The following is a 24,831-nucleotide window of genomic DNA, read 5'->3' on the forward strand; positions in this document are numbered from 1 at the left end:
ATTTTTGATTACACTTTCTTCTGAAGCTGAGTTTAGGTAAATGTTAGAACTGCTAACTACAGACAAGAAGAGAAGGGAAAAGGAAGAGGCCTCTCTTCAGCCCATGGCTTGGTTGCTCATTAGGGCTGTGGCCTCCTAGCTGAGCTGTTGATATAGGTCTGTCACCTGAGCCTCTTCACTGAGTCTGAAATAAAAAGAGATGTTTGTTAGCTCTTCTTGAGGGATGAGCCTCAGGCCCACACCCCTGCCTTCCATGTTTTGAAGTTGCTTTGCTTTATTCATCTTTGACAACCCAATGGATGTGTGAGGCAAAACCACCAAACGCTACCATCATATCCTGAAATGTAAGCAATAACAAGCTACTCCAATAACAATCCTATTAAATCACAACCCAAATGCCACTCCCCACAAAAACCTTCCTGATTCTGCCAGTAATACAGAACAATGTTTAAGTTCCTAGAAGCTGGAGAAATCTTGACAAATCTGTTTACCTGTAGCAACAGGGGATAAATCATCTTTGTCCCTGAGGAAAGCTCTTCATTTCAACCAGGAGCTGCTCTTGAACTTTGAATTCCAGGTGGCTGCTGAGTTGCTGTGCTCAGCTGGAGGTCAAATTACTGAATCAGATTGTTGGGCCATGCTCCTTTTAATAACACTGTATTTTATATGTGTTGTCATTTCAGCAACCTTTTAAAATAATTTTTAACAATAAGCCCTGAAATAGGTATACACGCCGATCTTTGGTCACTTCTTCAATGGCAAGAGCACCTTTGCTACATCCACTCTTTTAGCCAGCCAGGACACCCAGTCCCATTGAATCTGCCATATGCTATGAGTAAGTTTGGAAGGACCCATTCCTGTTTAATACAGCCACACAGGCACAGAAAACTAACTGTAAATTGCAAAGCCCAGTGGAACACAAAAATTCAGTGCTCAGCTGAGAATAGTGACCTCTCATTTTTTGCATCTGTTGGGAGAAGAATCCTTCCTTGTAAACAGGGATGATTTGAAGTATTGTATAATTTTGTTACATAAACTTAGTATGTGAGGGTGGTAAATGCTTGGTAGCTTTGTACCTTTGAGGCATTCCACTCATTCATTCTTTTTTTCTTGCTGTTGATGAGTATAAGAAGCAGGTGGGGCTGCCTACTGAGGGGAGCCATCCATGGATGTTGATGGGAGCGCAAAGGGGTTTTGCCCCCTTCATAATCCCAAATTTATCGATTTTAATGTACCCTGACACACAGCTGGCCACTTTTTTGGTTTTTAAAAAAGAAGGGAAGAAACAACAACAGTGAAACAATGCTGGTGAATCTATACATTAGTGTCTGTAAAAGGAGCTGGCCACTTCTGTGGAAAAGCTACGTCAAGAAGAGAAGCCCTTAAATTAGTGCAGATTCTGGTGTAAGGCAAACATGGGTGCAGGTACTCCTACTCAAAACAAATTTACAGGATCCAGACTACAAACGGTGCAATGGCAGGCGCAGTCATTGTGTTGGCAAGGTGTATGTGTTGGTTTCTAGAAGCCTTGAACTTCTTGCTGTGCTGAGACTGTCTTCAGAGTCGCATGACAATTATGTCCAGAGCAGTCTGTGGCCTGCTGTGGCTGTCTGACTCTCATTGCCTAAATACAACACAGCCATAGGGAAGTTCCCAATAGTATCTGAAGAGATTTTCTCTCCTTGTGACAAACACGTCTGACTCTCTGCTTATCCCAGATATGACATTTTTTGTTTACTTTAGTTCTGGGGTCCCCAACCTTGTTGAGTCTGTGGGCATTTGGGGAATTTTTTGAAAGCTGCTTCCACAAAATGGCTGTCATTGACAGCCCTGAGCCTAACCCTCCTCATATATTTTAAAAACAAAGTGTACATTAAACAAAATAGCCAAGGAGATAGTGGAAGGTTTTGTTTCATGGAGAGGACTATGAAAACCTTCCTATAATAATGTTACTACCTGGGCTTTAATAGCATTTATCCAGCTCAAATAAATGATGGGAGACCTTACTTACCACCTAGGGCTGGGAAGTCCAGCAGGGTGTCCCAAGCAACAGTAGCTGGCATGGTGTACAACTATAATGTCGGGCTAGGATTTGGGAGGTTTGAATCCCCCATCTGCCATAGAAGCTTGCTGGGTGACCTTGGGCCGTCACATACTCTCAGCCTAACCTACCTCACAGGATTGTTGTTAGGATAAAATAGAGAACGATGTGAGCTGCTTTGGGTCTCCATTGTGGACAGAAGCAGAGTATAAATAAAGTAAATAAAAATCAAGTTGAAGCCAGTGTAGTGGAATCCAGAAAGATGTATGCAATGAATTTTATTTGATGTGTGTGTTTGTGGTATTGTGGATGGGATAGATGCTAGGATGGAGTGGGTTTCCCTGACTAAGACTATGGAATATAAATCTTTCTCTTTACTTGCAGTTCTGGCTTTTCTCATATTTTCTGTTAACTGTTTGCAGCAAAGCTCCCACCCCTCCTTTTTTTCTGTTCATGATACACCTGTGACTTTCAAGCAAATATATGCCCCGTGCTGCATGCTCAAGGCCTGTTATCCTTTAAACTGCAGTTACTGGCTGGACTTCGCTGGGGGCGAATGGAGCTTCCTCATCCCCACCCCCAGCCAGTCCTGTTGCCACAGCCACAGTCTCTCCATCCTCCTGACTGCTTTGGCACGCCTTGAAGTCTGCACAGAGTGAGGACAGAGAAACTCATGAGAGAAAGGGGAGAAGAGGAAGGAATGGTAAACATGAGAAAGAGTAGAAAAGGAAGGAATGTGAATGTGGAAGAGAACAAAAGAAGGGAACCTGAAAATGAGAGCAGAAGGAACCAGAGCGGGGCAGCAAGTGCCACATGGATGATAGCTACTATAGATCATAGCCCTAAAGACCTTTCCTCCTTGGACAGCAGTTCTGGGGGCCCGAACTGCAGCTGTTTGCTTGCAGATTATGAAGTGGGTCAGAGAGAGTAGGAAAGGGGATAGTTGGGAGGATTTCATGTGGCTAGGATGGGAGACGTTCAGTTGTCCTGTTTCTCTTTTCAGAAGGAGTTCCTGATCCAAATTCCAGCCAGCCCAGAGGGATGTGGAAGTCAGATGAACAGGTAATAGGCACACCGCATTTGGGGCTTCTAGGTGGTTGCCCTTTGCACCCAAGTTTCATCTCCACAAATCAGAGATCTGACCAGCCCCCCACTCACCCATTCCTTCCAAGACCCTCTGCACAGGCAACCACGAATGTGCCTATTATGGTGCCTCTCATGTTCACCAGAGCCCTGTCTGTACAGGGAGGACAAAGTCCACAAAGGCAGCAGTTTCTTCAATCTGAGGCATCCAGAGTGAATAGAAGGTGTGTAAGGACAAACTGGGCACTACCTTCATCATTCGTGTTTCCCAGGACTAGGTCAAGATACTTTGTCATCCCATGACACCCATAACTTCCTGGTCCTGTACTGCTACCTGCTGGCAACCTTACAAAGTCATGTCCTGGACTCAAGTACAATATGATCCTAGGAGAGGATGCTAGTCACCTCCCATTTCACTTAGGGCAGGGAGCAAGCTGAGTCCCTGTGGTACATTCATGTGCCTTCCTCACTGTACCATGTCATGCAGTGGCTTGGATGGTTTAAACGGAGAACCAGCCCTGATGTGTCATCCCCCGCCCCCGCATCCATCCCAAAGGAGCCACTAGGGAGCTCCTTCTTATCCCATGTTAGGAAGTAGTTAGGGGTCTCAAGAAATCCTTGGCATCTAATGTCCAAGCGATGTAGCTAAGAGCAGCAGGACAGATCCACTAGGATGTGGTTAATGGTGCCTTGTATGTGGGGACAAGCTCTCAAGAACAAAACTTCCCATCTGCCTAGCACGGAGTATCACCCTTGGTGTTCCAGCCAGTGGTACAATCCATAGAGGGTTTCCCTTCAGTGTGATTGGGCAAGTTTCCAGTAGGCAGTGCCAAGATGCCCTTCCCTTGACAGTGTTCAGTGCTGCCAACACCGTAGTGTGTGAAGTAGTGCCTCCCTCACCTTCCTCTCAACCCAGGTATGTGGTTACCATTAATAACATTCCTTTTAAATTTCTGCCAATGCACTAATCCTTTAGGGTTTTTTTTTAAAATGTAATTTTATTGTCAAAGTTAGTTGGTATGTTTGAATTAGAAAGAGGAGGTGCCTGCATCATTCTTGGTTTGATTTGTCTGTGCAGTGCCATTAACAATTATGGTTCATTTTGGAGTAACAGAACCAAAAAAGGACAGTCCCCACCCCTATCCCCTAAGGAACTATGTAAATAAATAATATTTTGAAAACATGATTAGGCAAAGAAGCCAAAGGGCTTGAAAAAAGGAAACCATCTGGTAAATGGGGAAAAATATAACCACTACCCCCTGCAACCAGAGAACCTAGCTGCTGTAGGGATGCCCAGAAAACTCTTTTTTCCCCTTGATATGTTGCAAAAACAATCCACAGCAATCCTTGAGGTGCCAGTTTAAATATTCATCATGGTCAGGAATGCACCATTTTCCAGATGGCAGCAGCCTGCAGTGGGTGGGTAGGGGGCTATAGGACTCATTAATCATTTATCTAGCATGTTTAATATACAAAATCCTTTCAGCTTTCTCCTGGTTGCCCGTACAATAATCCCATGGGATGAACCACTGTTGTTCCCATTTTATCACTAGGCAAGTAAAACTCAGAAGCAGCAGCCCACTTCAAGAGGAGGGCCTCCAGGAGAAGAGGCAGTTTTCTAGAGAACAAGGCCATCTTAAGACATGTGGAGGTCCCATAGCACACACTCCCCACAAAAGACAATTTAGTAATCTTAGCAATTTATTTTTATTCATTTATTTATTTGTATTTAGAGGCCTTTCATAATCTGAGGCCCTTGTGCATAAATCCAGCTCTGCCAGAGACTCTCAGGCAAGTGGAGGGAAGGAGAAAACTTCTGGATGCTCCAGAGGAGATTGACCCCAAGCATTTGCCTTTTCTTTTCCTCCCCCTTGGCTGCTCACAGACCCCCCCAAGCACCAGTCTGATCTTCTCCTGTCTCTTTCTCCCCCACAGGGCTCGTGAATCAGCTGAAGCTTCAAGCTGAATGGAAAAGTTACAGAAGGTAACTGGGTAGAGGGGCTTAGCCTGGAAACCCATTTTAGTGTTTAGAAGGCTTACTTTGCCTCAGTGCATTCCTTTGCCCATGACATTCCTTATGGGATGGTTTGAAACTGAAAAAAAATTCTATGGATTGTGGAAAGCGGAATCAATACAAGTGCTAATTAAGCGGGAAAGTGGAATTAATGTTATAAGCAATTCTAAGTGGGATTAGAAAGATATTTGAAGGTGGAAAACAGGTGATAGATCAAATCTATTAAAATAGAATAAAATTCTTTCATCAGGGAAATGCAAAGGCCTTATAGCTCTTAAATGCAAAGCGTGTTACTGAAATAATAAACACAAATTAAATCAGATCCATTGGTGGTGTGTGTGGGGGGGTGGAATTTACATGGCATCCAACCATTGTGTTCAGGTCACATCAAGATAGCATTGGCCAGCTTCTCCTTAGAAGAGCAAGTCAAGATGTATTGTCTGGGTATACTTGAAGCACTCCAGAGGGCTCCAAGGAAAGGATGGGCAACCAGCAAGAAAAGATCTAGTCCGGATTTAAACCATCCTGGCAGACTGAAGGTTATGTTGGCAAGCTTGTCCTTTTGACAAACAAAAGAAAGATTATATACTACAAATCTCAAGCAATATTGAAAGTTCTAACCCAATGCAAATGATAAAGGAAGGGAAGAATATTTATATCTTCTATGGAAGAAAGGATGAACATTGCATACAGTTAGCAAAACATTTACCTTGGGCTGGATAGCCCAGTCTAGTTGGATCTCATCAGATCTCAGAAGTTAAGCAGGGTCATCCTTATTTGGTACTTGGATGGGAGACCACTGAGAAAGTCCAGGATTGCTATGCAGAAGCAAGCAATAGCAAAACACCTCTGTTCATCTTTTGCCTTGGAAACCCTATCGGGTCATCATAAGTCAGCTGTGACTTGGCAGCCCTTTACACACACAGAAAAACATTTAAATGAGCATTTGAAGGATTACAGGGCACTAGACAAATGGAAAATTTATATTGTCAGGTCATATATGGGTAGGGGTGTTGGAAGTGGAGCATATTGAGTTACTTGGCTAAGATATTAAAATTCAGTTAAGAAATTTATCCTGCCACTTTAATACTTTATCCTCAGTAGAAAAAAATTAATACACATAAAGCAAAATGGAATATAGTGTTTAAAAACACAGACAATAATTGAAAGATTGTACAAGTCAGACAATTTCAAAAGTGCTAACTTTTCCACCAAAGGCTGACTATGTGACTGTAAGCCATCTCCAAGTAAGTTTCAAGAATCCAGTTGATCGCCTGCTACAAGCTAAGAAATGCTAAATGATGTCAAGTCCAATCTCCCCAAATATTGTTATGGAAGATATGACCAGTTATTTTTAAAATCTGGGACAAATCTAAGGAGAGGTGAGTGACAACACTGTCACCCTTCGCTTTTAGTGAGAGGCCCTGGAGAACCTGCAGATGTGATATCAGCCAGGTGGTTACAGACTTGTTGAGGTTGGGAAGAAAACAGATTTATTACGTCTGTGGTACTGCAGATACATTTTTTAAATGTTGGGAGAATGTTGTCCACCCACGAAAAAATCATAGGTTATTAATTTCCAGTAGCCCCTCCAGAGTTTCTGTTAAAGCCTATATCTGGGACGGTATAAAGAGAAAGCATAGAGATTTGCAGGGAGATTTGCAAGGAACTTGATAATTGAAGCAAGATTAATCATCACCTAAAAACAAAGGAAAGAAAAAGAACCCAAGCCCAGCTGGAGGAGTGAATCAATGCCTGCTATAGAAGACTGGAGGATGAGGATGTGACAGCTATTGTTAGCATTCTTCACTTAATTTAAACATCTGTGGGAGGGCTGCAAGTGCACCATGAGTTCTCTTGGAGAACAAGGCCAGCCACTTATCCAGTACCAGATTAAAACTGGAGTGCTGTTAGTTGGGTGGCAAGGGTTACACTGATGTAAAAGGACATGAAGGAACATTGTGTGTAAAAAAGAAATGATGTTAAAATAGAAAATTATTGAGAGCTAGCTGAGTTCACCTGCTGCAGCTAAGATAAAAAGAGATCACCTTAAGTACGGAGGAATTTTTTGGGAATCAGAGCCTGCTTGGTTTGATGCATGAAATCCTGCATTCAGTTGGCAGAGAGATGGCAAAAAAGTTTCTCTTGCAGTGCATTTGTTAGTCTTTAAGGAGTTGCACTGAAGTGGAGGTTGGTGATCATCTAAAGGACACAAGGCATTTTGTGACCTTAAGACAAAGGAACATTGTTATGATTCCTCTTTTATGTTTTTTTTTAGTGTGTATTTGATCATTCAGATATGTTCTTGTTCATACAGACAGCCTAAAATACTTAAAATACAATCCTTTTTATATCATTGCATTTTAATGTATATTCCCAGAGTGTATTAATTAAACCAAATTAAATGCCTAAACCTAGAGTAGAACATATTACAAATGGGTTTTCCACCAAGTGAAACTCAAAAGCTACTTAGTGGTTCTGAGTTGGTTCCAGTTCCTCTTCCTCTCTGGATAACAGGAAATATCTTTGCTAGTCAGTATAAAAACCTAGAGGTCTTTGTGACACAGTTGGAAGGGCCACAACAAAAAGGAAGGGTCCAGAAAATGTCACAGCCACCCCCATCCTCGCAGCAGCTTCCACTGCATGTGTATGTTTGAGATACCAAGAGGGAGCTTCCTGACTCTGCTGAAAGGAAGTCCTTGTTGGAATGTAAGCCTCTCCAGGCTGAACAAGATAAAGTCTGGTCCTGTCCAGTTCCTGTCTCCTGGGAGGATTTCTAGATATGTCAGATCTCATGCATTCCAATTAAAGCATTTTTGAGCCTCCCACTGTTGATATTTGTGCATGTGAAAGACAGAAATGCAGTTTTAAATGTGCATTTACTTTTATTTTTAATCAATTGATGGTAATGCAGGAATGTGGATTTACAATCCTATTCCTGCATTTTGTGTGTCACCTGCACACAGATGTGGGAGAAGCATAGTTTCTGAAGGGTGGTAATGTGCATTAACCAAAATAGAAGGAGATTCCTGAATGATCATTAAAGTGCTTCTGTGATTTTCCCTAAGTCCTCTACACATATGCTGGACACTGAGAAGATAAGGTTACCTAGTGGTCATGGATTGGTTACTGTTATGGACACACTGCACCAGCCCTCTGCATCTTACCCAATTACTATTATTTATTTGCACACTCAGCATACATAACCTCAGTAGTCCTTACAACAGTTTGGCAAGGTAGGTCAGTCCTGTTTCCTCTATGCTGCAGAGAGGAACTGAAGTAAAGAGTGGCTTGGCTGAACTACGTTACATGTAATTCTGTTTGTTGGGCGGGGGGGAATGGCTTTTCATTGATGTATTTATTTGAAATATTTATATCTTGTATCCTTAATATTTGATTCGCAAGTTGGATGATAATAACATTATAAACAAGAACTTATCTATATACAATAGAATCTTAAAACAATTCAAACACCACTACAGCAACATGAACAATACATAAAACAAGATAAAAAAAATAGAAGGGAAAAAATTCCACCAAAAACCATTTAGCTGTATAAAACTAGTGAACAGCATAGCAGAGAGGAATTTCTTTGAAAACCTACCAGCAGCATAAAGCCAGTTTAATGGAACAAAAGCCAGATGAGAGGAAACATTATAGTAAAGCAGGAAAAGTTGAGGAAAACCCAGGTGGTACATAGAAGAACCAGGATGCTGTGAAGATGTGTGGCGGTGGGGGGACCTGCTTCATAAAAGCATCAGAATTGTGGGAAAGCAATAGTATAGAAACAACCCAAGACAACTTCCTTTAATGGACTGTAGCTATTTTATGAAACGCAGCTGCCAAGCTTCAGTTTGAAGGGGGGGGGCACATTTCCCCTTGGACCATATTCCCACTGAAAATCCCCTCTACCAAACTGCTTTTATGCCTGCTAGAAAAAAAAAGGAGTCCAATGTCTCTTACCCACTAGGGGTAAAAGCCGCAGGGAGGGGGCAGGATTTGAGGCAAGAAAACAGCCCGAGGGGTAACACAGATATCCCACACAAATCTCTCAGTCTCAGCCACTGAATCTTGTAAGAAGAGAAAACGTCCCTTACAAGAATCACAGAACTACACATTCGCTCGTGTGCCCTGATACCACTTAACAGAGACAAAATCTAAACTGAAGTCTTTTGGTTACTAAGCTACACCCACCCTCACGTGTATGCACCGCATATTCCTGTACTAGGGAAATGTGTGGAGGAGGGAGCAACATTGCAGATGGGGATGTAGACTCCTATTCTTTAAATGCCACAGTTTGGACTGGATGTTTATGGGAAATGCCTGTGGCACCCCTCTTCTGAGAAGAACAGCTGTGTTAGTCTGTTGTAGCAAAAGCAATAGAATTGCATGACTTGCAGTGACGTCATTTGCTTCCATCTGAATCCATGTAGATCATGTCTCTAGACCACTTTGTGTCTCTGACAGATTTGAGCCCATGAAACAGAGCCCATGGAAACTTTCCAAATGAAATGCCCAGGACCTTGAGCGATGCTTTCGGTCCCTTGCCACATTGCAGCTCCCCCCCCCCCCCCACTGCAAGGCCTGACTCCATCTGCCCTGCATTTCTCCTTAGCTGAGGTTGTCTTCACTACGAATCAAAGTCCTTTTGACCAAAGTGTGTCCCCTTTATCTTCTGCAGCAATTGACTTCCCCGGGGAGTGTCGGTTCATCCCGGGGATCCAGTGTCCCAGGGTCACCTTCCAGCATTGTGGTGAGTACCATTCTGATCTCCACAACAAGGAAATGACCAATCCCGTTTTGTTGCATCCCCATCACCATGCAACATCCAACAGAACACCTTTGTGCTTGCCATGCTCTTGATGTTCTTGAACTCCTGTTCCTACGAGAAGGGAGCTTAACAAGTGGGAGATCATCAGATGCACAGGCCCCTTTTTCAAGATAACAACATGCCCCTGCATGTTCCCATAAATGCTGCAGACAGCCCTTCCCACAATGCCTCGGCCCCCTAGGATATCCACCAATGAACATGATCCTACTTGTGTGGGGGGAGGAAGGGAATCCATAGTGTTTGTGAAGGGTGCACACATTCATCCTGAGAGCCAGAGGAGTAAAGGAGAGAGTTTTGGACTGAGAAATGAGGGCTTATATTCCCCTTCATTCACCTGAGCCAGTCACAGACCCTCAGCCTGACTTACTTCACAAGGCTGTTCTGAGGATCCAAAGGGGAATATAGAGCCATGTATTCTGCCTTGAGCTCCTGCAAGTAATGCCATAAAGAAATTATAGCTTTCTAAACAGGAGTTTGTTTGATTCATGCAACTTATGCCATAGACACTATGGGCATCAATTTTTGGCCTGTCTGACTTGCTCATTTCCCCAGGCCAAAATGGACAATGAAGTCCTGGCATACAAGGACTTGGCAGCAATCCCTAAGGACAAAGCAATCCTGGACATAGAGCGTCCGGACTTGATGATCTATGAGCCCCACTTTACCTACTCTCTCCTGGACCATGTGGAGAGGCCAAGGAGCAGAGAGGTGAGGAAGGGGAAATTCTTTATTGACATATGTGAGCAATGTGGGATGGGGAGAGCCTTCTTTGAACCAGCTCCATTCATTCCAATGGGATTTTTGAGGAAATAATGTTTTAAAAAATTGTTTGGGAAGGATCTTATCTTGGCTAAAGATGCTTCATAGCTGCTGTGGTCTCCTTCTGCTGTTCTGACCTGTTAATATTTTGAGGATATCACATTGCTAATTTTTTTTGTTTTGCTTTCTCAGCCATCACAAGAGTCATTTATTGGCTGATTGGTACTCTGTGCATCTTAGAATAAATTAATCAGTAACACGCAGTTACTGGCTTTGTCAAATAACGTGGGTCTTTTTGCTTCTCTCTCTGCAGCGCTCTCTCTCCCCCAAATCTCTCTCTCCTCCGCCTTCTCCTGAAGTAAGTGCTTCCCAGAGTTGCCTTGGAGATGAGTTGCCAAGAAGGGGATGTGAAGAGCAAGGCCTGGGGGAGGGAAGGGAGGGGGAGATGAGCATCTTCCCTCATCTGAGCAGAGCTGTTTTGCAAGGTCATGAAGACCAGAGGGAGTGTGTGTCTGTGTGTCTTTGCTCATGTGCCGTGCTCAGAGGCCCCACCCAGACTTATGTTGTCATTGTCTGTGTCACGCACCTGACAACGCAGGATGAAAAGCTCCCACCACACAGAGCAAGTGTTGATCTCTAAAAGCGTGGTTTTTGCTTCAGTGCTTAAACGCACCTACTCTTCTGCAATAAGTCACTGCTATACTTGTAAGGGGGAGGTTTTTAAGATGAAGTGTTGGCAGCCTGGGAGGGGAAAGAAGGGTTGGTTTGCCTTGGAGAGGAGCTCTGGAGAGAAGGAGAGAGCAGACTGAGAGCCTGCTGCTGTAATCTTGTTGCGCCGCACTTGCAGGTCATCCGAGACTGGATGGAGAACAAGTCTCCGGGAAACATCTCCCAGGCACCCAGTCGGAGGGTCAGCAGCTCCAGTCGCAGCGGAGTCCACCACTTCCACCGTCCTGGTAGGACCTCACTCTTCCCTCTCTTCCTTCCTTCCTTCCTTCCTGTCAGAAGCTCCTCCTCAGACTTTCCTTGTTACCTCTATGTAGCTCCCCTCACATCCTCCACCAGCTGCAGTGAGGGAGGGAGGTACTTAGGGCAAAATCTTCCTCCACAGGCATGGCTGTGTTTTTTAAAAAAGTGTCTGTTTTATACCACCTGCTTCCTCCACTGAACCTTGGGAATTTGGTGAGGATGCTGTCAGAGCCCTCTGGCTTGTCCCCCACCTCATACAACTTCATTCTTAGGAGGGAATAAATATGGTACTGGTTGTATGGAAACCCCCACTCCCATTTATTTTAGCAGTATAATCTACTACTCATAATTCTATAGAAATTGCATGCATTTGATAATGATAATATTATCATGTCTCAGTTAGTCAAAGATCATCTCAGACCATCTATGCATTTTACGGCAAATGCCTCCTTAAAGGAAAATTCCACCTCCATTTATACTACTCCCCCTCTTTATCTCAGTGCTTATAATCCTCCTCAATCACAAACCACTCTCAAAAGAGCAGCATGATAATATCTTAGAATATTTGAAACGGCTGGAGTGCCACATTTAAGGTTTTGTTACCAGGTCTTTAATATTGCTAGTTTGTAGTTAGAACCATTTATTGATGCATGCCTGAGAAGCCTGTACCTTTGCCTGTGGAACTGCTAATAGTATTGGGAAAACAACAGGAAAGGAATATACACTGGTAAGATTTTAAGTCCAGCAGTTTTCTCCATCAAGGAAAGTCCCTTTAGGTCAGCTTCTAAGGTCCACCGGCACTTTTCTGATCAGTGGGTCAAAATGAAAAGAGATTCATACAGACATATAATGTATTTTTCTTCAGATTGATAATATTTATAATAAAGGGGTTGTTTTCCAATTAAACCCAGTGAAAAGAGGATGGGAGGCCTGGTTCTCAAGGAAGAAGGAATCTTGTAGGCAATAGATTAAGGTGTTGGGGGAAGTCTGAGAAGGAATGACCAAGTGAGTCCTGAAGATGCCTTGTTCCTTCCCCAGATACCAACACAACAGAAATGAATATCTACAAGAAGCCTCCAATCTACAAGCAGAGGGGTAGGTGCTAATCTCTGATGACCCCTGGAACAGGAAATCAATGGAGCTAAGCCTCGAAGCCAACTATTTCTTTTCTGTCCCTTCCAGAGCACTCAACAATACCAACCCCACAGAACAAACACCTGATAGAAGACCAGATTATAGAGTCCTCCAAGTTCCCAGCAGCCCAGCCCCCAGACCCAAACCAGCCAGCCAAGATTGAGACAGACTACTGGCCCTGCCCTCCCTCTCTGGCAGTTGTTGGTAGGTGGCCCTTATATATGTTTTCTCCAGCAGGGGTTAAAGCATCTTGAAGGTGGCAATCTTGGAGTGAACAGGACAGAATTAAATAGCCCCCCCCTCTAGATTTACCCCCTTAAATTGCAGCCCTACAGCAGTTATCTACAAAAGTTTAAAAAAGCATTCAGTGGAAAAAGAGTAATGGAACTCAAGGGTGTGCCACCTTCAGGATGAGTAACTTTTCTTCTTCATGGCGCATTCAGTCAGAAGTGGGCGTCATCGCATGGCATGATGCATGTTCAGAACACTTCAGGTACGTTTGAATCTGGACCCTGCTATAGAAGTTTGCTCAGTGACCTTGACCCAGTTGCTCAGTCTCATCTTTCTCACAACTGTTTTTTGTTATGGGGATATAATGAAGGAGGGAAGAATGATGTCGTAAGCTGCTTCGAATCCCCATTGCAAAGAAAAGCAGGCTGGAAATGTCTAAATAGGTATTCCCAGAAGGGGGATACTGTTTATTTCCCAGAATTCTCCTGAAACCTGGGCCTATCGTTGGCTTGTCTTGTGGATGCCCACAAAGGTTGTCACCTTCAGCCCTCAGAATATAACAACTGGCCTGTCGTGAGTTACTGATTCTCCAAAGCCCAAACAGGAAAGCTTGCAATCCAGTTCTCAGTTTCTAGGGCGAGCTGAACAGTCTTATCAGTTGGCAAGAGCTGCAGTCCAATCTAACAGATATGGTTCCTATTGAAATCTCTGATGTGCTTACTCAATTTTTAGTAGGCTTCAACCAGCCCCAGGCATATAATAGCCTCCTATTTTGATGTCAAATTCCAGAGGTCTAGCTGTGTTATTCTATTGCAGCTGAAGCATACATATGAGAGACAGATAGATAGATATAGGGTACAAAGAGAAGGGAGGGAATTGACATAAGGGCTGCCAGAAGGCCAAGCATTACGAGACATATGTACATTGCAGAACACAGCCAAAAATAAGGTCCAGAGAAAAATAAAATGATCCAGTCAGAATGGGTGTAGACTGCCATGGAATGCAAATAAATTGGTACAGTTGAGCACAAGAGCAATTGCCTTAGCCGCTTCTGAATTATACTGAACCAAGCTTCATCATGTCATGTCTGCTTAATAATTTCACCTCAACAGCTTCCTACAGAAGTCTCCCTGTGATTGTGTTACCAAAAAGGACAGGAGAAAAGGATTGAAATCCTCTTCCAGAAAATGACCCTTCCCTCTCAGAAGCCTCAGGGAAGGGCCACCCCCCTTGTCAAACCTGAAGTAACTGCACAACAGTGGACAAAATGAAGGGACATAATCCGAGACTAGCCCAGACAACAAACCCCACAGTGTCATCTCTGTCCACAGATTGATTCCAATGACACTGCCACAGTGTGCAATAACATCAGTCCTGGCTCATTCACCTGCACATCTTCTAAGGTGCTGACATGTGCCATCACCTTCCATATAATTTGGCCAGGCTGGACATGGACAGCCTCTGCATAAAAGAGGAAATAGACACAAACCCAGTGGGAGAACATTTCAGCCCTTCTGGACATTCACTAGTAGCCTTAAAGATTGTAGTACTTTGGCTGAAGAGTTCCAAAGGAAAACTCTAGTGAAAACATGCTGAGTTAGAATTCATGCAGAGTTCACACTCTTTAACTTGGGCTCCTCAGAGACTAGGAGGGGCTGTCTCTAGACTGCCTATCTATTACATTTGTATCTTGCCCTTCATCCAAAGAGCTTGGGGTAGCACTCACAATTGCCCCTTCTTTCATTTTATCCCACAACAACCCTGTGAGATAGGTTAGGCCAAGACTGACACAAGATCACACAGTGAGCTCCATGATAGTGTGGGGATTTGATCCATGATCTCACCAGGTCTTTGTCCAACATTCTGAGCACTACAACACACTTGCTACATTCAGATGGCAAACTTCTGCTATGGGCACAAACTCACTTTTCATATCATATTTGTGTTTGCCTTCTTGCCTCCCCTTGTATGCAGAACGCAGTTGGGCTTCCTGTATTGGGAAGCCTTCAGTTAGGCTCAGGATTGCTGTGACATCTGAATGCAGGTGCTTGGGCAAATTGGTTTCCTTCCCAAGGGATTCTAAGGTGGACATTTCACAGAGGTTTGTTGTGATGCCTGCATGTAGATGCTGGTATTTCTGACTTGTTCTAGATATCACCTGCGCTCTACAATGTAATAAAAATGCTCTTATGTCTAGGATTGCTGGGCTTTCTGGATTCCATTTTTAATTATTGCCCCTGGCCTTGCTTCCGTTTCTACCCTGCTGTATGTGTGTGCAGGTGTTTCCGTTTCATGCAGCTGATGAAGTGGGCACTTGCTTATGAATTCTGATTTTTTTTAAAAATGAATTTTAATCTTTTAAGGCACCACAAGACTCTAGTTTATTGTGCCACTGGAATAAGAGTTGGCCTAGTTGGAAAGGATACCACTGCTGTCTCTGCTTTTTTTTTTTCTTTTGTGGGACTAAAATTGCCACCAAGATCTCAGCCCTGAGAAGATTTTGTTTGGGAGCAAAGCCCATCTAAATCAGTAGCTCTGTTCTTCTAAGCAAATATAGGACTGAGCTGAAAGACTTATCTAAGGAACAAGTCTATTTTATTTTTGCACCATGTAATAAAATCCACCCACCCCTATTGCATCCATAGAGACTGAGTGGAGGCAGCGGATGGCTTTAAAGAAAGGTGAAGAAGATGAGGACCTCACAACAGAAATGAAGAGCCTGCAGGAGATACAGAAGCAAGAGCTGAGCAAGGTAGGTGATATGAAGAGGTGGGTTAGCTGGGGCGTGGGATCAGGGGCAGTCTTACCCATGGGGCAGCCTGGGCAGTTGTCCAGGGCCCCATGCTGTGGGGACCCTGGTGGGCAGTGGGGATGATAGAAAATGGTAGTGGAACATAAGCCATTTCCACACGTCCTAACATTGCAGAACACTCACGGAACAAGGGTGTCTTCATGGCATGATTTTTGATGTCATCGCACCACAATCCCATTTTGTGGCGCGATGACTTCAGAAATCGCGCCATGAAGATGCCCTCATTCCATGAGTGTTGTGCAATGTTAGGACATGTGGAAACGGCCATAAAGTCAGAACGCAAACTGTAGTGTATTTTGCTCCAAGAGGGAATAAAGGGAGAGTTGGGAGGGCCCAGAATCACAAGTGCTCCTGAGTTGGGACAGAGCAGCAGCAGGAGGCCTTCCTGTCGGCTTGCATCTCTTGTAATCCTGTGCATTCCTCCCTCCCTGCAGATCGCCTCCAACCTAGGCAAGCTCATTCTGAAGGAAGAAATGGAGAAGTCCCTCCCCATCCGGCGGAAAACCCGTTCCCTCCCAGACCGAACCCCCTTCCACACCTGTGAGTGAGCCTTATCCTTGCCTTCCCAGGAGACTCCAAAGGGGGAATGGAGCCTGGGGAGGGGAGAGCATCTGTCTTTCGTGCAGGGCCTTCTTCTCAAGAAGGGTGTTTCTACAGAGATGCAGCCAACACTGCTTTTTTGTATTAAATAATTTTTTTAAGTGCAAGCATGCTTTCAGGGCATATAAGAGCCAAGGATGACACACAGTATAACTAATATTAAAACAAATATTAGAGATTGCAACAGGAAGCCTCCTTTGAAAGAAGGTGGTTCTGCAGCTTTGGCAGTGATTGGATGAACAAATCCTACTTCTGTGCAGAAACACACTTGCCCCTGCTGAGACTGATGCAAAGGAAGCAAGAGCAGAGCGGCAATTCATGCAGGGATGCAGCAGGCAGCCTCTACTAAGCATGGTTCCCTTGGGCCTTTATTTGTTTCTCATGGAATGCTTGCTGTTCATCTGTGGTGCTCCTGAGTGATCCCTCTATGCCTGTATTCCTACCTCCTCCTTGCAACGTTTCATGTTCTAGAACAGCCTCCCATTGGAGTTAGCAGCAGATGCTTCCTCCAAACACCTTAGGCAGAAAATCCCAGAGGTCACCACAATGCTCTTTCATTTCCATAGTGATTGCACAGAAGAACTTTTTATCTCCCACTCTGCTACACCCAACAGCCTGTGTTCTAAGTTCCCTTTGAGGCCATGCCTCTATGTGAGTTCTTAAGCTGCTGGGCTGGACATAAGTGGCACAGTCTTGTGTGGAAGTGATAGTTTCTTTTGGTCTTTTCCAGCGCTGCATGGAGGAAGCTCCAAATCTTCGTCCCTTCCTGCCTCTGGGAGAAGCACTCTTGCCAGGGTAAGAAGCCAGCTGGGGAGGCCACTACAGAACCAGCGGGAGCTTTGTGGAGAGCGTGGTGTGGCACCCAGTGCAACAACGTGCCTTCAAAGCAATATCTCATGGCTGTGTGCGGCTCTCAGATCTCCCTCTTAGCATTTTCACTCTGTTGGACATAGTGAGACTCATTACAGTGAGAATTTACCTGGGCAGTCTGTTCCTCTGCCTCGGCCTCCCACCGTGCCTACCTCCACCCAGCCTTACTAGCATGTGGATTCTCAGTAGCAGCCACTGCTTCTGAGTTTTGGGAGGCTGAAGAAAGCCCTCCGATGGCTAACCTCAAGACCTATGCAGCTGCCCGTTATTTCAAGAGGCATGTCCTTCAGTCCTGACACTGCATGTATGGGATTTGGCTAAATGCATGTCCAGCCTAGAGATCCAGAGGAGTTAGCCGTGTTAGTCTGTAGTAGCAAAATAGAAAAGAGTCCAGTAGCACCTTTAAGACTAACCAACTTTACTGTAATATAAGCTTTCGAGAACCACAGTTCTCTTCGTCAGATGCATCTGATGAAGAGAACTGTGGTTCTCGAAAGCTTATGCTACAGCCTAGAGATGTAATATTTCCAGAAATTTTGAAGCCAGGTGGAGGAGAAGTGGGGGGGGGGGGAATTATGGGGAAAACTGAAACATAGGCAGTACTCACTTCCCTATCAAATGTAAACCTATTTTGCTGCATTCAGAACTTGAAATGCATCATTTATAACTTAGCATATAAAATAATATGAATTGGCATATTTATGGAATTTAAAATATAAATGTTTTGATGTTCTACAAGAAAAACATTGCAAATGAATCTGATACTAAAGTAAGAGATCTACAAACTGCTGCACCTTACGGGTGCTTAGTGTCTCATTCATTCCAAAAGAAAAAAAACTATGCATGAGCTTTTCAGTGCTCCCCAAAACTTCTATATGAAAAATGTTTAAAAAACAAAACAAAAACTTAGCCTTTCATGCTATACATTTTGAAAGAGTAAAATCTTGTCTTAAAAAGCTTTTGATTCATTCCAAAGAAAAACATATTTCATAGTTTATTTCAGTTTTTCCGCTGGAATGGAAAATGTCCCAGTTTTTCCACTTGAATTCTTAATATCCTCAAAATTAAAAAAAAAATTATTTTCCTGTTAATTATTTCAGTTCGGGAGGGCCTCATGTCTGTCCTCCAGCCTACCTTTAAACGCTCCTGAGTCATCTTTGCAATCATCAGATAGGAGGGCAGATCCTTTAATGGATTAGTAACTGGTTCTATGCAAGGAAGCATAGAGTAGGAGTAAATTGACAGTTTTTACAATGGAGGAAAATAAACAGTTGGGTTTTGCAGGAAGAACCAGGTACTTTTTTCATTTGTCATAAATAATACGGAATCAGAGGGTGAGCAGTGAAATGACTAAGTTTGCAGATGACACTATTCAGGGTGATGTAAACCAAGGCAGATTGTGAAGGATTCTAAGAAGATCTCTCCAAACTGCGTGAGTGTAAAGGTGTGCAGACTGAGACCTAAGCTTCTGTCTTCCTCTGTATGCTAGCTGAGTCTGAACTAGCAGTGAGTGACTAGCTTTTGAGCTTCTAGGAGACAATTCAATGAAAAATGTCCAAGACAGTGTGATAGTGGTAAAAAAGTCAAATTCTCTGAAAATGATGGGTTACAAAATGGGTTGAAAATCAAACAGCTTGTGTCATAGAATTATAGAGTTGGAAGGAGCCTTACAGACCATCTAGTCCAACCCCCTGCCCAAAGCAGTTACAGTTTAAAGCATCCCTGACAAGTATTAATTCAGCCACTCCTCGAAGACTGCCAGTGAGGGAGAATCCTCCACATCCATAGGCAGCCAATTGCAATGCTGAATTACTCTTAACATGAAGAAGTTTTTCCTAATGTTCAGCAGGTACCTTCCCTCCTGTAGTTTAAACCCATTGTTTTGAGTCCTATCCTCTGTTGCCAACAGGAAGAGCTGCCTTCCCTCCTCTAATTGACAGCCTTTTAAATACTTAAAGAACCTCTCTGTCTTCTCTCTGAGTTTCTCCATTTTCACCCAGCAGTATCATCATGTCCTTGTATAGATCTAGGTTGCATGGTTCTGGTTGCCACATCTCTAGAGGGCACTGGAGCACTGGAAAAGGGGACCAAAATGATCAAGGAGTTGGGACACCCTACCTATGAAGAAAGGCTAAAGGGTGTGGTGCTTTTCAGGAAAGAGGGGAAAAAAGATGACAATGCATCATCTGGAGAAAGCAGATAGAGAGAAGAGTTTTTCTCTCTCCCTAAATACTAAAACCTGTGGGCAGCCAGAGAAACTGATGGACAGTAGATTCAGAATGGCTAAAATAAAGTGCTCCTTCATACAGTGTGTCATTAACTTTTAGAACTCATTGCCATGGAATCTGTTGATGGCCATTAACTTAGGCATCCATGTGCAGCAGACTGAGGTGGGAATGGGGTGGAAGAGCCCAGCTAGTAGAACAGACTCTGCCACTTGTAGGCAGCGAATTGCCTTGTTCAGAGTTCCCCTATATTCCTTGGTCCCTGTAAGTGGAAAACTGATGCAAGCATGCAATGGAGACCCTCTATGGGGGTAGTGCCTAGAACACTGAACAACATGTGGGAGATCCAGGTTCAAATCCTCACTTGCCATGAACCTTTCAAGGTGACCATGGGCCATCACTCTCTCTCAATCTAACCTTCTTCACAGGGGTGTTGCCAGAATAAAATGGAGGAATAGAGAACTCTCTGTGCTGACCCAATCTCCTTGGAAGGAGGACAGGATAAAAATATAGTCCTTAGGTTGGAACCTCCGTTCCTGTGTGTTTTTAAAAATATATTTGCAGAAAGTTTTTACTTGGGGGAACGTTAAGAAGATGATTGCCCCCCCACAACCGAACTGAAATGGTATAACCCACTATGATACCATCTTCGGAGCATGAAATGGTTTTAAAGAGATTAGAGAAGTTAGGGAGGAATGGGACAATAGGTGAATGGAGCTCCATGTTTGGACGTAGTATGTCTCTGAATATCAGTTTCTGGTGAGGGGGCAGCATTTCGTCGGGGGGAAACTTTGGTCCCTATTTTGGATCTTCTAGAGTACCTGACAGGCCACAGACACCAAGCCATTGTTCTGATCTAATAGGCCTCTTCTTATGATCTTTTGCAGCTACAGTCAACAGAGTTTAGCCCAACTGGAAGTGAGAAGGGCAGCCCCGGTAAGCGAAAGTATAAGCTAAGGGTTTAGGGTCGGGGTGGAGGTGGAGGTTGGCTTCCCCGTTGGCTCTGCCCAGTCCTCACTCCTGTTTCCTTAGGAATGAACCTGCACAACTGACACAGCCACGTATTTTTTCCTTTCTGTTTTGCAGGCCTGCAGGTAAGCACGTGCCCTCCTGCTGGAGAGATTATATTGGAAAAGGTGTTGGTGATGTATCATGCCATCCGCCCCCTTTCCATGAATTGGTGTTGGAAAAAACACCAGGGAGAAAAGATTGATGGAGGGTGCACAAAGACCCACTTGGCAGATGCAGGGGGGGTGGGGGTGGGGTACCATAAACTCCGAGGAAGGAGGGGACAAAGGAACATATGGAATGAGTCTGGAAGTAGTACTGGGGGAGATTAAGAAGGGCCAGGCTGACCCAAGCCCTGGATCTTGCCTTGGCTGGCTCCTTTGCTCCGGCAGTGCCCAGTGCCAGCTGCCTCTCCAGCCAATGGTGCACATGTGTGTTTTCCTCTGCAGAATGGCCAGCGAGGGCGGATGGACAGGGGAAACTCCCTTCCCAGTATGCTGGAGCAAAAGGTAAGTGCTGTGTTTAAGATGCAGAGGAAGGAAGGAGGGAATATGGCTCCATATGTAAGATAGCAAACCTTGTAACAAAGCATATTATTTTTCCCCCTCAAAAAAGATTTACCCTTACGAGATGCTGATGGTGACAAATCGGGGTCGTGTGAAACTGCCTCCCGGAGTAGACAGAACGAGGCTAGAGGTACAGAGCATTAGTACATTTCGAAGTCCATGATGCATTTCTCTCTGTAGGACACACACACCTGAGCCAAGAGGGTCAGACTAAAAGCCAGGAGACCCAGGTTCAAATACCTGCACAGCAAAAAGCTCACTGGGCCTATCTCTGTCCCTAGCCTACCTCACAGGGTTGTGAGGGAGGCCAAATGGAAGGAACACACACACACCATTCTGATCTCCTTGGAGAGATGGAGGGTATTTTTGTCCTTCACATGCCTGTGTTTGAGCTTCATGATGCTGTTGATATGTGTTTGAGACCAAGAGCATAACTCTTACAAGAAATCCCCCACGCCTTGTCTTTCTTCCACAGAGACACCTCTCACCCGATGATTTCTTGCGTGTCTTTGAGATGCCACCGGAGGAGTTTGGGAAGCTGGCCCTGTGGAAGCGGAATGAGTTAAAGAAGAAAGCTTTCCTCTTCTAACCCCTTCTGAGCCAACAGGCTCAGTGTGAACTCCATGTGTGTCACACCGTCTTGCATCACAGACGCTTTAGGGCTACAACTGAGCTGGTTCCAAGGATCTTTCCCCTTATATTTCCACACACCCCACTCACTGCAGAGGTGGCTCCAAGCCTGCATCTGGTAGAAGGTAGAGAGAAGCAGGCTAAGAGGAGAAGAGAAAAGCAAGAGCCCAGGTTGGGTACAGGACACGGCCTGGAGAGGCAAGAGGAATGGAGTGGAACGAGGGGGCTGTGCTCTGCCATCCCTTCAGGCAGATGAAGGTGTGGTCCAGCAAAGTATGACAGGGCTCGTCAGAAGCTTCGACCAAACACACCCATCCACAGTCTGTCTTTTGCTTAGAGACATCCAGAGCAACTTAATCAGGGCCAGATGCGAGATGGTCATGCTAGGCTCTGGGAACAGAAAGGGTCAAGGGACAGGCATGAAGGGTGTCAGGTCTTATTGCACCTTCTGGACCATGTCTCTGCTGGAGCAGCATTTCACCTGGGCACAGCTATTGGAGGGTCTCTGTTCACATGGCCACACTGGCTGGGGATGTTTTCAGGCTCTGCTGTACCTCAAAACCTTCATAGTTGTGAACCCTTTGCCTTTCCACAGAAAGTGTCAATGCTGTCCCACACATCCTACCACCAACTGGGATGGGATGCAAGGACTTTGTTACAGAAATGATCCAACGCCTCTGGTACTGCCCTTCAAAGTGAACAAAGTGTCCCTGATGCTGGGCTGCGTTTGAGCAGGCAGGCATGTGTGCTGACTTCTCTCATCTTCCTTTTCCTAGGCCTGTTGCTCTGATCTTCACTCATCTGCCTCCTACTTGCTCCATTCTTTAGTGCTTCCCTGCAGGTCCTTACTTACTTTCCATTTCTGCCTCAATTACTAGCTCCCCCTGCCTGCCAAATCAGCCACGCCCCTTGCCCCTTTGATGCCTCCTTCCCCTAGGCCCTCACCTTCTTTGCCCCAACACCTTCAGCCCAGTGTTTCCACTCTTGGAAATAGCTGGGGGTAAGTGAAGCACTTGGGCTACTACACAGCACTCTCCCCAAGCTTTCCCCTCCTCTTCAGCTTTCAAATGCTGCCACTGTTGCCACAACTCGAGGAGAAAAAGTGCTGCTCTGAGCCACAGACTTCTGTGAGAGTTTTGTCTACTTGAGCCTCCACATGATGGCTTTCCTACTTTGTCGCAAATGGCTACTGCAGTCTCCTCATCCCCCACGGACTGAGACGGCCTCAGGATGCTGGGCCCTCTCAGCCTGTTCAGGCACCTGAACCATACCTCTCAGCTAGGCCTTCCTCCCTGCTAGCTAGCCAAATCCTGCAATATGCAATTAATAATAACTGTGCTTATATACCGTTATTCTAGACAGATTAGTGCCTCACCCAGAGTGATGAACAAGTTAGGGTTATTAGTATCCCAAAATCCACTCAAAGGCCAGACAAGTCAAGGGGAAGGCGCTGAAGGCAAGAAAAGAAGGGCTCAAGGCTGGCCCTTTGCCTTTTCCCCAACTTCCTTGCTACCCTTTTCATGCACAGCCTGGGGGTGCTAAAGAGAACCTTTCCAAGCACAACTGTCTCAAATGCCAGCCAGAAAGGGCTCAAGCAGAAGTGCTGTTTGCCTTCTCATCTTCAAGGGGTCATGCTTGCTTCTGAGGCAAGTGCTTACAGGCCTTGGGGAAGTGCTTGGGCATGTTACCAGAGGCAACAGCTTTAGGATGTTTTTTGGGGGGGGGGTGTTGAGCTATAGCCCTCTCCCCTCCTGCTTCAGATGTTTTCCCACAATGCCCACCAACACCACATGGCTTTCCACTTAAGTATTTTAGGAGGAGGTGAGACATGGGAAAGAGCCCAGCCCCCCTCCTGCCTGAGGCTCCTTTTCATCCAAACCATTCCCCCCTCCCCCTCCCTTGGGCATGCCAGCATTGTGATAGGTGAACTGAAGTCTGACAAAGGGCAGAGGTGGCAGCTGAGAAAGATACCTTTTCCCTTCTAAATGGCAATCCCACTTGCCAGTTTAGGGATATTCAAAAAAGCAGACCCTTCTGAGCCCCAGGCCCATCATATGCCCATTCAGCCAACCATTCTTTTTAATGCATCAAAAAGGCTGGTGTTCAGAAGTGGAAAGATCCAGAGACTGAAAACATCTCTCTTTGTCTCCCCCTCTCCCCAGAGGCATGGTAGAGTTAATGGAGAAGAAAAATCAGAAGGTAAAAAAGGGGCAGAGGAAGTCCTGGGGACTGAGATGGTGAACTGGAATAAAACGAGTCTCTTTTCAAGATGGCTTTAGCAGGGGAGGAGTTGCAACTTTTCACCAGGTGACAGGAGATGGACCAGAGGTTGGTCTTTGCCTGGGGAGGGGGAGAATCAATCCTGCTCTTGCAATCCAGCCACCCAACTCTTCCTGCCTCCAGCAAGTGTAGCCACAGCAAGGGTACTTTTCTAGCAGACAGCTGTGGGAAACGGCCTTGCCATGCTCTGGAGGAAGAGCTTGGCATCCACCTCCTTCCCCAGCCACTCCACTTTGTGCAAATGTAATTTATGAGAAGCCACTGGTCTCTACTTGCTTTTCACTGCTACTTATGTGAACATATCTATAAATATATAAATAGGGACTCTCCCTTTCTAACACAGTGGCTTGCTGCTGTCCCAGCATTGGTTCCACCCCTGCCCTGATGTCAAACTGTGTGAAAATGATTTTTTTTCCTTTTAATTAAATGTGAAGTGGCTTTATTCAAAATGTCTTGGTATTTTGAGGAGGAGGTTGCAGCAGAATCACACTACACTTACCTAATACTTAGTATTTTTCCAACATTAGACTCACTCTAACAAGCTGTGCAGGAATTTGCTTGCAGTCCATTGATGCAGCAATGAACCTGTGTTGATTGGTGCCTTCTAGTGACCAAGCACATTTCGGCAGTGGGAACTACTTTAGAGGTGCTTCATCACACACATGGAGCCCCTTCTCTGCCCTTTTCCTAGTCTCCTCACACTACGGCCACACTGCAAGGGGAACTGGATTGAGAGAAAGTTTAACTGTAACCCCTGTAACACACTGGCTGCCCAGCC

General features: G+C 44.9%; 1 protein-coding gene across 2 annotated transcripts in view; it reads left to right on the plus strand.

Annotated features, from left to right (window-relative positions):
- Positions 1-24,495, plus strand: part of DMTN (dematin actin binding protein) — a 41,017-nt gene extending 16,522 nt beyond the window's left edge. For both annotated transcript variants that reach the window (XM_054997838.1, XM_054997837.1), the window contains exons 2-17: positions 3,045-3,103; positions 5,060-5,108; positions 9,820-9,891; positions 10,522-10,677; positions 11,042-11,086; positions 11,576-11,684; positions 12,736-12,792; positions 12,880-13,035; positions 15,708-15,814; positions 16,309-16,414; positions 17,205-17,269; positions 20,457-20,505; positions 20,602-20,663; positions 21,027-21,086; positions 21,193-21,273; positions 21,619-24,495. In XM_054997838.1, coding sequence (XP_054853813.1) covers positions 5,091-5,108; positions 9,820-9,891; positions 10,522-10,677; positions 11,042-11,086; positions 11,576-11,684; positions 12,736-12,792; positions 12,880-13,035; positions 15,708-15,814; positions 16,309-16,414; positions 17,205-17,269; positions 20,457-20,505; positions 20,602-20,621 — 960 coding nt within the window. In that variant the 5' untranslated portion in view covers positions 3,045-3,103; positions 5,060-5,090 and the 3' untranslated portion in view covers positions 20,622-20,663; positions 21,027-21,086; positions 21,193-21,273; positions 21,619-24,495. The remainder of the gene's footprint in view (positions 1-3,044; positions 3,104-5,059; positions 5,109-9,819; positions 9,892-10,521; positions 10,678-11,041; positions 11,087-11,575; positions 11,685-12,735; positions 12,793-12,879; positions 13,036-15,707; positions 15,815-16,308; positions 16,415-17,204; positions 17,270-20,456; positions 20,506-20,601; positions 20,664-21,026; positions 21,087-21,192; positions 21,274-21,618) is intronic.
- Positions 24,496-24,831: the final 336 nt, after the last annotated feature.

The sequence above is a fragment of the Eublepharis macularius genome, chromosome 14 (genome assembly GCF_028583425.1).
Source record: "Eublepharis macularius isolate TG4126 chromosome 14, MPM_Emac_v1.0, whole genome shotgun sequence".
NCBI classification, from domain to species: Eukaryota; Metazoa; Chordata; class Lepidosauria; order Squamata; family Eublepharidae; genus Eublepharis; species Eublepharis macularius.